This window comes from Stegodyphus dumicola, chromosome 6 (genome assembly GCF_044657685.1).
Source record: "Stegodyphus dumicola isolate Sdum_Otavi_A_Nest chromosome 6, ASM4465768v1".
In the NCBI taxonomy this organism is placed as follows: Eukaryota; Metazoa; Arthropoda; class Arachnida; order Araneae; family Eresidae; genus Stegodyphus; species Stegodyphus dumicola.
Genome location: NC_140773.1, coordinates 58288528 through 58303253, shown reverse-complemented (window position 1 = coordinate 58303253; position 14726 = coordinate 58288528). Strand labels below are relative to the sequence as shown.

The 14726-nt window shown below is 31.4% G+C and overlaps 1 protein-coding gene across 2 annotated transcripts in view; it reads left to right on the top strand.

Annotated features, from left to right (window-relative positions):
- The window catches only part of LOC118195241 (uncharacterized), a 62868-nt gene that overhangs the window by 39394 nt on the left and 8748 nt on the right, over nucleotides 1–14726 (top strand). The window contains exons 8-9 of one of the 2 annotated variants that reach the window (XM_035366502.2): nucleotides 1338–1395; nucleotides 12735–12821. In XM_035366502.2, coding sequence (XP_035222393.2) covers nucleotides 1338–1395; nucleotides 12735–12821 — 145 coding nt within the window. The remainder of the gene's footprint in view (nucleotides 1–1337; nucleotides 1396–12734; nucleotides 12822–14726) is intronic. The other variant, XM_085818336.1, reaches the window with a different exon arrangement.

The window sequence follows — 14726 nt, the reverse complement described above, 5'->3', positions numbered from 1 at the left end:
AGAACTTTTGCTTTGGCTGCAGCTTGCTCATCTGGCAAGCTTGTTTGTTAGTCTGTAGCAAAATTTCCTACCTGTAGAAAGTCAGCTTAAATAATCTAGTAAATGTTGAAAATCGCATACTTGCCAATTTTTAAAATTTGTATTTTGCAAACATTTAAAGTGAGAGAAACTGTATAAAGTCTGTGATAATGAGAAAAAAAATTATTTGTTGCTAAAAGAATGCCACAATGTCATGTCAAGCTAAATTAGAACCTAACTGTATAAGCAGTTAGATTAATTAAAGCAGAAGCATTTTGGACAATGTTTATTCTCTTGCATTCTTCTGTAGGAGCTAAATTAAACATGGGTACCAAAGCAGAATGAGAGCATGGAATCTCAAGAACGTTTTACACGGAGAAAAGTTGGAAATTTAGCAGAAGAAATATGGCACACAATGCCATGTACGTATGAAACAAAGAATAATCTGTTTGCAGTATGGGGGGGGGAGAATAAAGGTTAAATTTTAAGTAAACAAAACAGAGATTTCAAGGAACATGAGAAACATTGAGGCATTCAAATATTTGTTTACAAAGTAAAAAAGGTAAAAATAATAATAATAATAATAATAATCTTTATATTGATGAAAAGAAGAGAAATAGATATCAGTATGTAAAACACTGCATTTTCCACCTCTTGAAATTAAAGAATTATCTCCTTTACTCAATTTTGTTTTATTAAATACATTTCTTTTTTTGTCCTATTCTTGTGCATATTTACATGCACTATTTTGAATAAAAAATGTTTAAAGTATTTAGTTTTTCTCTTTCAATGAAGCATTTTAATATTATGCAACAGTTCTAGTTTTTGGTAACATGGTTCTATAATAAAACTCTGTGTCCTTTAGACTGCATTTTAGTTAAGAGAGTTGGAGGTGTTTAAGAAAAATACTTTGTGTCTTACCAGTAAAACAGTTTAAACAGTTTATATTAAAAAATCAAGTAATGCGTATTTTATGCTTTTATGAGTTCTTTTCAGTATACCTTGAATGGTAGTTTTTTTTTCTTTTCTTTTTTGAGCTGAGCATTGAATTTCCTGGTATCACAATGAGCTTGTTACTAATGATAAAAATTCATCTCTCACCCTGTAAAGCACTTTCTGAATTAAAAATATTTATGATTAGTAATAGAAAATTCAGATATTTTGATAATTTGACTGTCTTGTGGTTAATATTGCTGTGCTGTTTATCTATTTTTTGTAGTTGTTACTTGTATACAAATTTTAAATTCTCTCAAAATGTGAGTTGATTAATTAAAAAGAGTAAATATGTGGTCAAATTAAGTTACGTTTCTTCTTTCCAGTGCTGCATGTAAACTAAAGATGAAAATGTATGATCGAGCATTAGAAGATTGTGATGAGGTATGTAAAATAAACAGATTTGCAGTAACATTTAACCTGGCGTAATTGTTTTGATAAATCATAAAATTTAGCTTTGTGTCTCAGTTGACTCCCGTAAGGGGTTCGCACGCAATTTGTATTGTATTTTCAATGCCGATTTTCATTGGTGTTTGATTTTAGTGAATAGCTTCATTTAGCACATGATGCAGTTAAAATACATCAGGAATACATGAATATAAATCAGAAGCAAGATTACTATCAATTTCGTGTCATTCTTTCAGCTAATATTGGTATTAATTTATTATTAGAATGAGGAACAAAAATTTGCTCATACTTTAGTGTGTCTCGCAGAGGCTTACAGAGTATCCAGGATAGGTATTTTTTCATGATCGTGTTTGAGCTAAGAGATTAATTGAGTAGTGTAGATTGATCTCCACTACCATGAGAGAGCATTTGTCCTGTAAAATATCCAGTTGTCTCTAGGCTTCTTTATACGTATCTTTATACGTGGCTGTTGTTCCTAGTGTTTCTTTTAGCTGATAACCCCCATGTGTTTCTTAAATTCTGTGCAACTGTAGTGAGTTTCATAATATTGCACCTCGAAATGTGCTGGAATTTCATATGGCAGTTGGTCAGATTTAGGTTGACTTTATTATCTCCAGATATGCACATGATCAGAATTGGTGAAACATTTGAAACTTGAATATTCAAGTTGTATCATACTTTTGCCCCACCAGTGGTTGAATGGTTAAGACGAGTAGATACTGGCAGTTTGAACCCAGGGAAACAGGCCTGATTGTGTCTCCCATGATTGTAAGTTAATTTCCCTTACAAATTCTTTCACAGAAGAATTCCTCCTCCTCTTAGGCAGATAACCCTCAGAGCTTTATCATATTCAAATAACTTGACCTAACCTGTATCATATTTTCTTACTTATGGTGTCTGTCCTTTTAGTCTATAAGTCTATTTTATAAGTCTCACAAAGACCATTAAAATAATATTGAAGTTAATTGTGTAATATCTTTTACCATGGCTTTGGTTAAAATAGCCATAGCAGTAAAAATGCATTTTCAGAGCTTAGCCAAGTTTCAAGAAAGTACTGTCCCAAAGTTTATTGTGTAATTTATTGTAGAAATTTTAATTTGTATGTTTTGATTTAAATAAGAAGGCTAGTAAACTTTTATTGCAACTCCAGGATGCCTATTCTAAGATTGCTGGATCCGTCTACAACTTGAGCGAACAATATTGACTCAAAAAAAAAAAAAAAAAAAAGTATGGCTAGCTGTTTTTAGCTTATCGGGGAAAACCATTCTCTGCTTGGGGTTGGTGGGCGGGTGGGTCCATTTGACTTTATTGAAATTGGGCAGGGCTTCAAGGAGCTTTAGACCAATCGCAGTACAGACGAGTGACAAAATTTATAGCACACGCTGCCTGAAGTTCTAGGAATATTCTCCCATTATTTCACTAACTCACATGCTGAATTTGTAGTTCAAAAAATTGGCAGAAAACAATATTATGACCAAAATGTAGCAGAATATGCTGCTGTGTTATGTGAAGGAAAATCTCATTTTTTAAGGGGAAAGTTAACACAGGAATTTAGGGCTAAGAAATAAAGAGAGATGTGGGATACTATGAAAGCAACGGTAAAAAGATAAGAGTAAATGAATTAAGCTTACTTCAAATCTTTTTAGAAATAAACAGTTTCAATTATTTAAATTTATAATATGATTAATTTGCGTTGCAATCTTTTTTTCATGTTTACATTAAAACTGTGTTTTCACGCAATTTATTTTATAGTTAATATTAGAAAAATATTTCTTTAAGTAAGAAATTAGAAAGAAGATATTTCTTTCTTTTATTTTCTGTTTCTATAAAAATTACTTTTTTGGGGAAAAGAAATAAAATTCATTCATTATTACAGTATGGCTGATTGCTGCTGCATTCAGCTGTCACACATGCATCAGAATAATTATTTTAATTATTATATTTATTTTAAATAATTCATTCTTTAATTAACATGGAAGAAAATAATTTTTCAATATAAAATATAAAACGAAAATAATAATAATCTATTCTGTATGTGTGATTAATTCGTATTGCAATTTTTGTCATACATATATTAGTAATCCTTTTTTTTTAATATTACACTGCTGTTATTTTATTTCTTATATATATATAATTTATCAAGCAAAGCAGTAATAACAATTTTTGAAAAACCAATTTTGGTCAAGAAAACATCTTGCGCAATATGCTGCAAAATAAGTAAAAAATAAAAATTGTAGAAAGCTCGCCTAAAAGTTACCAAGAGCTGCTGCTCCAAAAGGTTTAAGACGTTTTCAAAAATTAATACACATGAAAAGCAAATCATTAGACATGTAAAACATAAATACAATAAAATTAAAAAAACAGAAAAAGTTAAAAAGTAAGCGGAAAATGGTAAATTAGCCCAATTCGACATCCAAACAGGCTTTTCAAGGGAAATTTCATTTATTTGAACGTCGAATCAAGCTAACCCCATTACGCGTTTCGCCGAAACAGACAATTGAAACTTTTTCGCTAAAAAATTTTTTTTGACAAAGTGTCTTGGAAATTTTAATAGTCTCAATTCTCTGTTCCAATTTCCCGACGCGTCCGCTCAGAATGACACATTAAGGTGTTAAAATATGTTAATCAAAATCAAACTTTCTAAATCTAGTCTAAAATTAAAATCAAAACGAAAATAAATAGCGATGAGCTATTAGTCCTAAAAATACAAATACATTCGGGCTGGGCCTGCAAGCTTAAAGATTAACAATTTTATTTTAAAAAAAAAGATTTTATAAAACTGTAAGAAAACCTGTAGTTAATAATCAATATAAAAAATAAAAAAATGAGAAAAGAACAAACTCAGTGGGTCTTGCTAAGACCAAGAAAAAGTTGTAACAAAAGAAACAAAAAACTGACCTTTGACGATGTAAAGCTGTCCCTCTGAAAACATGCAGAAAAATGGCTGCTAACTTCTAGCGTCTTATTTTGGATGACGTACGTAGGGGGGAGCGAAGTGTTGTGGGCGTTTAGCCAATGCGAAGTGATTTTCGTTATCTGTAACTCGTCTCCTATTATCGGAGGGAGCCGGAAACCTCTGAAACCGTGTAAAGATCTCAAAAAATGGCGCTTGGCTTGTAGTAGGATGGAAAAAATTTTTTCGAAGTGAAAATGGCAAATTCAGCTAAAACTATAAAAACTTGGCCATTAAAGCATGAGAAAAAAGGAAAAAACAGTAATTTGTTAAAAAAAGTCGTAATTCTTCAAGCTAGCGGGCGATCAAGCTACTATGAAAAATGAAAAAAGCCCGATTTGTTAATAAAAGCAGTAAAATTGGCCACTAAAGAAATTTAAAGTGCCAAAATTTTTTTGGAGGAAAGAGAATGAATAAACAAGAATTTTCTGTACATTTTTACAATAGATTCTCTGAATTAGTCATCCTTCTTAAACCGTCCGTAGCTTTAGGTATAAAAAATCATTATCTAACTAAAAAAATCTATAATTAGGTAAGGTTAGTGCCAGCTTTGGTAAGGGAATTTTTAATTATTTTATGTGGTATTTGGTTACTTTTTAAAATAGTTACGAAGTATAGTATTTCTTCTTGTAAGTGTTCCGCAGTATTGCAAATTCTTTTCATTCTAAGTAGCTGTGAATAAATTGTGTTGATTATGACTCTTTTGGAAATATTTGAATTCCAGTTAGTGAGTTTAAGTGTGGAAAAATTAAATTCTCTTCTTTTATCGTAAACTTTAATAAAACGGTAATCAATAATATGTAAATCAAGGTAGACTACATCATGCTGTTCTGTATTGGTTTTATTAAGTTTTAAGCAAGCAGGGTAGATATTAGCGTTTTCTATTTTGTTGTAGTTATTAAATGCTATGACATCATCAATATATCTATAGATGTGTTGGAAAAAGAGACTTTCTTCCGTTCTGAGTGAACGTACATAGGTTAGTTCTTTAGTGAACAGGAATAATTCACAAACTGAAGTTGAAAAATTCCCGCCCATAGGTATTTCCTGAACTTGTTTATAGATGTAATTGTCAAATTGAATAAAATTATTGAAGAGAACGCTGGTAAGGAATAGCTGCCATTTTTCGTTGCTGAGAATGGTAGAAATTTGTGGAAATAAATCAGGAAGAGCAAGTAAACTTGTAAAAATTTCTTCGAGTGGTAGAGATGTATAAAGGTTTTCAAAGTCGTAGCATTGGATATGTTCTATTTGAAGTGAATTCAGAGTTTTAAGAACTTGTTCATTACTAGAGATCATCCAGTTGCAATGCAAACCTTTAAAATCATAGTTATTGATTAGTTCACGAATCATACGAAGTTTTTGCGCAAAGAGATAATCTATTTCTTTGAGATAACTTTTAGTACTATTAGCTATGAACCTGAATTTAATTGGAGACTTATGAAATTTCGGTAAGGCATAGAGATTTGCAAACCTGTTGTTATATTTCTGGGGTTGTATTTTAAGTCTTTTATGTAGTGCTTTAAATTTATTTAGAAGAATCTGAGTACTGGAAGTTATTTTTTGGTAAGTGCAAGTGTTATTTAACTCTTTATGCAGAAGGTTGTAGTAGAAGTGTTGTCAAATAATACTAAAATTGTTGCTTGCTTTGTCAATCTTCGTGATGATAAAGTTATGTTGCAATTTTTGAATGAGATCCTCCAGGCATTTTTTATTGTGTAAAGAGTTGAAAGTAGGCGCCTTGAAAAGCAAACATTGAAATTCTTTTGTAAGTGCAGCTTTCCATTCAAGAAAAGTTGTAGTGGGTAAATTGGATCTTGTACTAGCAATAATAATAAATTTATCTAGATCATTATTGAATTGTTTGAGGCAGACGTGTCTATTAAGACTGAAAGTAGGACGAAACTTGGTGCCAAGTTGCATAAGGTTACGTAATTCAGTATTTTCTACAATATTAAGATCTCCTGTGACTATATGTTAATGGAAAGGATCGACATATTTTTTGTAGACAGGCATTTGGCAGTAACATGTGCTATTATCTTTTAACGTGGTGGTTTATAACTAGTTGACCCAAGTTTTTTTCAAATTTGAAACAGGGTTTAATCTGGAGAGGTTGGTTAGGAAGCAAGTGCTGATATTTTTTGAAAATGCTAGGAATTTTGAACTTATCGTAAGAAGGGTGTTTGAACTGAATAGTACAAAAAAGTTTTTTGTGAAAGAAATTACTGTTTTTTAGTTTAAAATTGCAGAAGTCTAAAATAAGATCCTTGACTATTTTGGAGCATTGAGACGGTTGATTTACTGTTTAAATCAGATTCCATAAGGTAGTATTCTTAAAGGTATGAAGAAGTTTTATGGCATTTTTAACGAAGTCTTGATGTCCAAGGTAGGAATTAAGATTATGAATAATTAATTTCAGATCTTGTGACGGAAAAAATTTTTTGTTATATATATATATATATATATATATAAGAACTGCTTATTTTAAATATTCTTCCTTCTCAAAAAAATTTTATTCGGGGAAAATAATTAAAAGGTAGTAATATTATTTTCACAATAGAAGTACTAAAGTAAAAATAATTGATGTAGGTCTCTGTAGTTGAAGTCCTTGTCAAACCAGCTTTTTAACACTTTGACACATTAAATAGAAAACTGTAATAATAATCAGTATCTCTTTTACAATATAAAAATGAGAATGCTATGAACAGTTAAATTTTTTTCTTTAAAGTTGGCAAAGAAACAATGATTTTTTAATACTAATAGATTACAAAAGTACTATTTCATGGAACAAACCCTCAGTCTTACAGCCTTGTTACTTTATAGCATAATACAATAATAATCTAGTATAGTTCTGCTATAGGGCAACCAGCAGCGGAGCAGTAGAGTCGCTGAACGCAGGTAGTTCAGTCCGATGTTCAAATCCCGAGAATGGGCTAGCTGCATAGGCGTTTTCGTGGCTTGGGCCAACATAGTGGGTAGCTCGGTCCGACATTCGAATCCGTGAACGGGCTAGCCGCATTGGCATTTTCGTGGCTTTTCCCATGTGTAACACATACACGAGCCAATTTCCCTCAGAAAGTATTTCCTTCGAAACCAGTTTTAAGTCGTAATAAAATTGCACACACAGGAAAAAAAAAATCTAAAAGCCTTCAGATTTTATATTATGCCCAGAGGGGCATTTTTTAATGTTTTGAGTTTTAATGTTTTTTAAATTTTTAATGTTTTGAGTGGTACCTTTATATATTAAATATTATATTCATCGCACTTAAACTATAAAATTCAATTCAACAGCAATATCATATAAAAAAGAGCATAGCTTTAGAATTTGCAATACACAGTCTTGCATGCTAGAGATGAAAAATGCCCCCCCCAGTTAGGGTGGAGGATTACGTTATTCCAAATTTGATGGCTCTAGGTACCATTATTTTATCAGAGTGCGAGAAGCATTCATACATTTATGGAAATTCTTCATTAATTAATTTCTTTAAATATTAGTGCGATAATATTTGCTGGTAACAATTCAAAAAGTGAAATTGCAAAACGCCACAAAATGGCAAAACGAAATTAATAGCCCTTCTGGGCTAAATATTATTTTTAAAAGTATCACACTAGTAGTAGTACTACTACTAAAGTACTAGTAGTACTACTAAAAAAATATTATGAAACTATTTTATAGTTTTTTTTTTTTTTTTTCATTTTTATTTTACAGTATTCTGAATTTCATGTAATAATTAATGGCACTCCTTATTGTGTTCACAATATTGTTCCTAAGGTCTTCCACTGTTATATTTTAAAAACTTAATTCTTGCTGTAGATAAATTGAGTAGACGCTTCTCGGATGTCTATATTTTTATTAACTGAAGAAGGATTATGTGCTAGATAAATACTTATTATCTTCTACATTTTTAAACTATATAATTACAATATATACCTATAATTTCAGGAAAGTATAAATAACCTTTCTTTCAGTAGAAATTGCATTCTTGTTTTCTGAATGTGGCTCCAAGTACCCTCTCAGTTCATTGTAAATTAAAATAACTATAAATTTTGGCAATCTGAAATATGCAATGAGAACATCTTCTGGCAGAGCTAAAGCATCAACATATTTTCTGTACAACCATATTCTTCGTTTAAATATGAAAAAATTAGCAGTGAAAATGCATACAAACCATTGTCTACTTAGAACGTCAACTGGACAAGCCTGATTGACGACGGGGCAAAACATTTCTGTGCACTTCCAACAACTTCTGTACTCAGAGAATATGGGATGTCGGGCAGACCTGTTTTTCACTAGCAGCGACATCTGACGGCCCACAAACTGCTGTCGACTCTCGGAGCGTAGAATAGTCCTCCAGGCCATAACTGTTTTCACATTTGGCCTAAAGGAGGCTGAAAGCTTAAAAGAGCTCAAAGGAAAACAATTTTAATTTTCTTTTGCAAGAATACGTGTCACAAGTTTAAAATGCAGAAATATGTTTGAAAATCCACAATTTTATCAACATAGAAATCCAAAGAATTGCTATCTAGCTTACAGAACAAAGACTTCAAACAACCCAGACTACATTTCAAATTTTCATGAACTCTGTTTATGGTCCGTATGATGAAGTTCCACCTTGTGGAGGAATAAATACCACATGCGCAGAGTAAAAAGAAATCACGTTTTCAACAACATGCGAGAATTTTGGCACTGCAAGAGCAACAGTGCTCTTCTCTCTACCCGGATCGTGTGCATATGCAGAACAGCCAAACACCACGTCGCTAGATCACTAACTCTCAACATCTGAGAACTTCTTATTTATATAGCCTACTTAGGCCGACTAAAATTTATTGCTAAGGGCGAATGTTCTTTTACAGTGTATTGCATGTTTGTTTTGAAAAATTTATTCATTTCTAGTATCTTTTTATAAATAGTTACAAAAATTATAAATTAATTTAGATGCTTAAAGTGTAATAAGGTTACCATAATAGGTTAAATAAATAAAAATACTATATAACAAACTGCAAGTGTATGCATGAGCTTATATTACAATGCATTATACTTAGAAAATTTCCCTCAAATTATAAATGTTGAAGAAAAATTACTGGAAGACAAGAAAATTTGTCATAGATGATTTATTTGTTCTAGAAGAATAATTTGTTGGCCAAGCATGGAATTCATGTGCATCTGTAAAAATTCTAATGTATAGTAAAGGAAATATCTGATGACATCTGTGTGTGTTCCCATTAATTTAATTTCGATCTATTTTTATTGGGTATTAAAAGACCAAATAATTTGTAAAGCATATTATTTATTAATATATTGGATGAGGCACATCCAAATAGATTTACTGTGTGTGTCATGGCATTGCTTTAGTGATGGTCACCATGATCATTAAAGTTACTTTGAAGTGGAGCATTAGTGCATGAATCACTATATTGCCACAGTAAAATTATTCATATAAAACTAAATTACCAATAATGTTATCCAAAGAATCCACAGGTATTTCATCAGCATTCTGTCTAAAGTGGCAAGTGAAAGTATGGTGTGTAATTTGAACTTTTTCCCCCCCACCTCTTAATGGAGCTGGTGAAGTGGTTACTACGAGTGGCAGAGTTTCCACGCTACCTGGAAAATCGGGAAAACCGGAAAAAGTCAGGGAATTTGAAAATTGACCAAAAAAGTCGGGGAATTTAAATATTTTAGTCAAAATCCGGAAAAGTCAGGGAAGGTCATATGGCGATCCCCCAAAAAGCGAGTTTTGCGCCAGTGTTGGAAACGATCACTTTATTGATGAGTTATGTATCAGATGAGTGTCATTTGGGCAGCTAGTGTAGAGCCAATTTTCGCAGCTTCAAATCAGATTGTCTTTTAGAAAGGCAAAGCAAGTTTTCGGCAAGTTTGGTTTTCAGTAATTGCGAGAATCCTAAGACTCGCATGTGCAGATTATGTTGAACTAAAGAATATAAAATACCTTCGCTTTCTCGTATATAACAAAATCGGTTTAATCCTAATATACGGTGCCATGGAGGCTAGAATAGCCCCCATGTACCCTGTTCTAATGTAAGAATGTCTATGTAAAGAAAGAAAGGTTCCATAGACGTAATGTAAAACAGTTTGCTAGAGTTCCACTAGAAAGCAGAGGGAAAAACTCGATAAGGGGATTTGGCAACAGAACCTGACGGCGAGAATTTCTCCCCCTTCGCGATGTGTACAGGAAATTGTGGAGCATGTGTTAAGAAGAAACGTTCTTTGACTTTCGTAATAATTTATACTCGGATTTTCGTACTTTTTTTGCTCAAAATAGCTAATCTATTAATTAATTTACTCGCTCAAAAAACATTTTCTTTTCCTTTAAAGTTTAAGGAAATTTAAAACGATGCTTGTTTTATGTACTCTTGATAAACGAATTTGGCAAGCTTCGGCGACAGATATTTCACATTTCGCGCATAAACGACAGATGTTTCCCTCTATGTTGGGACGGAGCCATTTCTGTTGCAGAGAAGTTTTTTTATCCTAACAATGCATATTTTTTTTTATTCTAACCTCCATGTACGGTACATATGGGATTTGGTGATATTATGATAAGCAGTAACAACAGTTACTTCTTTCTGTCTCTTAGTCTCTGTTTAAGAAGGTGTTGGGCAGTAAACCAGTCAGTTTGGTGTTGGCGGTAGTTTTCAAAACTGTACCAAGGCCGTAGCAAAGACTAGGATTTTATTGCAAAATCTTTAAAACTTTTTTCTACATTTTAATAAATGCCTTATTTTTCATTTTGCAGTAAAATAAAAAAATAGTAATCAGTCATCTAGGCTAACGTTTAATATGACTATATTCGCCAAAATATCATTGATTATTGTAATTCAATTTTTAAGTAACTAACTTCATTTTAATGTTATTTATATCATTTAATGTTCTTCTTTCCTCTAAATTTATTTATTAGTAGTTAATAATACTTTCAAATTTCAGGCGAATTTCTCTGGCATAATTCTGAAACTAAATCTAGCAGTATGATGACATACTATCACGAAATTTAATGCACATATTTTTGTTTATGTATGCTGCTAAATAAATATAAAATACCTGAATTTATTTTAAAATATCATTAAATAAATTTATTTCTTTTGTTTAGCTGCAAAATGTCTGCAAAAAATCTCATTTTTTAATCCAGATTGGGCAGATTCTAATCTCAATCTTCAGTGGAGAAAATAACTCCTATTATAGATATAATAGTAATGCTTTCAGGATTATAGATATAATAAGTCTGATGCAATTGGCAAATTTTTGTGTTTTCAAGTGGTACCATAATTAATTTACTTCTCAGCGCAGCGAACACGCACTATGCGGATAGACTGTAATTTTCTCGGAACACACCTGGAAAAGTCAGGGAATTTCATTCTCCTCTTTAAGTGGCAACCTTGGAGTGGTCATTTTTACACCATCGTACTTGAAATATTTCTTAAGGATTCTGTAGGGCTTCTTCACTATGAGTAATGGTTTCAGCAGGATAGAATGACTGCCTAAATAGTCACGATCTGTGTATGACAGATAACTTCAGAAGTTGTTACCAGAATTTCATTATGTTTTGAGGTTGTCAAATGACCTGTCTTGTCAATTTAAACATATCTAACTCTTCTGGTGGAAATTCATCAAAGATAGAACAGGTACAAAACATGTCCATTACTAAGTTTGTGAAATTATGTAATAAAATTCAAGGTGATGATTTGAATTGTAATACATGTAAACATCTCAGTTTCAGTTATGTATTTAACTACAATGTGGTATTTGCAATGTGTGGTATTCAATAGATATTGATTATCTAGGAAGATCTAGAACTTCTGTAATACATTTATAGTAAGATATGTATGTTTCCATTGTCCATTGACATTCTGTTCCTTTTGCAAAATTATCAGTTATTTTTGACTTGCATAATACTTTCAACAAATCTGAGGCAGCAATTACCACAAAATCAATGCATATGGTATCTGTGAAGAAATAAGGTTGTCTAGAACTTCAAATAAAAGATAATAAATGTGTATCAAATAAATATGTTTTCACACAATAAATTATTGTTTAAAATCATCAAATTTTCTTTTATTACATACTTGGAATATGTTCAATAAAGTACAAGATAAATATTTCAAAATTGAAAATTGAGATTGGAATTTATAATAAAAAATTAGATTTAATAAAGTAATTTAAATGCATTTTTTGGATGTAATTACTTTTTTGAAGTATGTGCAGTTTTAAGAAATTTTTGCATGCATGCTTGCACGTTTATTAAAATGTTATTGAAATACCTAAGATTGCAATGTACCTAATGCACATTGCTTAAATGTCAGTATCTGTTTCCAAATGTGATGTTATCTTAATATTTGTTATTAGGCTTTGGATATTGAACCCAAAAATCCAAAAGCTTTATTCAGGAGAGGACAAGCATTTCATGGGAAAAGTGACTATGAAAGGAGTCTAGTAAGTCTTATTTCTGTATTAAAACTGTTGCTTTGGGTTAATCTTTCATTCTGGAACTCTGGTAAGTTCTGAGAATTTTCACAATTTAGTCAGAAAAATTATTAAAAGTAGAATGATCCTGCAGTGAACAGTTGGAAGGGATGCTAAGAGGGCTTGCCTAGTGAGAAATGTTTTAGCCTGCCAAAGGAGCATATGGGATTAAGTAAAACAAAAGGTTTTTAATCGTAGCTTTGCCTGAACTTAATAAAACAAATGAACAGAGCGTGTCAACCTATGACATACAAGAAAAAATGTAAGATGGATTACAGGGCAATAACTTAATTGGTATAAACTACTATGTTCATGTCTACATTGCCATTACATTTATTTCATCAGATACTTGACTACGAGTTGATGCATTGCTGTTTCTATTATTTATTGGTTGATCCCCCCCATCTTGTTTCGCAAGGAATTTTATTCATTTTGCATGGCTGCTTTCCATTTTTCTGCATCTGGTTCAGATAAAACTTCTACAGTTTTCTGGTCTGTAAAATTTCAGTGTTTACCAAATTTTTGCTGCTAGACTTTCTTAGTTTGCTTGTTTTCTCTATTTTCAGGTCTTTGTGGTCTTCTTTTCTAAATATCTTTCTGAACAAATTATGTTTTCTTCAACATCTGCTCTCTGTTCATCTGGCACTTTGTAATTCTTATTGGCTTCCAAATTTATTTAGCTAGGAATAAATTCAATGAATACTTTTTCGTCAGCTGTTTAAGTTTCAAAGCTTGTTTCAATTTCCAGCACATCAGACATTGTCTCTGAGTGTTATATCACATGTTCAACGTTCCCACTGACAATATGCATTTGTTTCCTCATAATGTCCAATAAGAATACATTTTTTATTTTTTGGGAGAAAATTTATTTTTCTTATTCAAATTAGTTGATGAAAAAGATTTGCTTCCTTTGATCCTGAAATGTGATACTGTAGGCTTTCTTTTAGATAAAATTTCTTTAGGAATTTTATATCTGCTTTTAGTGGGACATTGGTTACAGATGTAATTTGCTGCTGATACCATTTCTGCCACACTGTCTTTGAGGTAATTTTGATCATTAGTTAATAATACTTTCAAATTTCAAGCAATTTTCTCTGGCATACTCCTGAAACTAATTCTAGCAGTATGATGACATACCATCACAAAAATTTAATGTACATATTTTTTGCTTATGTATGCTGCTAAATAAATATAAAATACCTGAATTTATTTTAAAATATTTAATATATTTCTTTCTTTCATTTAGCTGCAAAATGTCTGCAAAAAAGACATTTTTTTATCCAGATTGTAATCTCAATCTTCAGTGGAGAAAACAATTCCTATTATATGTGTTCCAAAAAAGAAAAAAAAAAAAAAAAGGAAGGAGGAAATAATATAATAGATTCTTAATTAGAAATATTTACTGCAAGCCCGGAACTGAGGCATATGTCAAAACTCTAAAAAGAAGATTCATGGAATACAGATAACATTGCCACACGCACACACACACACACACACACACACACACACAAAAAAAAAAAAAAAAAAAAGACTAGTCATTAAAAGTCTTCAGAATTAATTTTTGTTTTCAAGAGTAGTCATATTTCATGGAGCTAATAATAATTTTTCTTTATAACAGTTAAATAATAATGCTTTGGAGATTATATATATAAAAGTCATATGTAATTGGTAAGCTTTTGTGTTTTCAAGTAGTACCATAATTAATTTACCTCTGGGCACAGTCAATGCGCATTACGCGGATAGACTGGAATTTTCTTAAAACACACCTGGAAAAGTCAGGGAATTTCATTCTCCTGTTTGAATGGCAATCCTGATATGTATGTATATATATATTGCATAACTCAAAAATGATTAACTGTACAATGTTGAAATTTT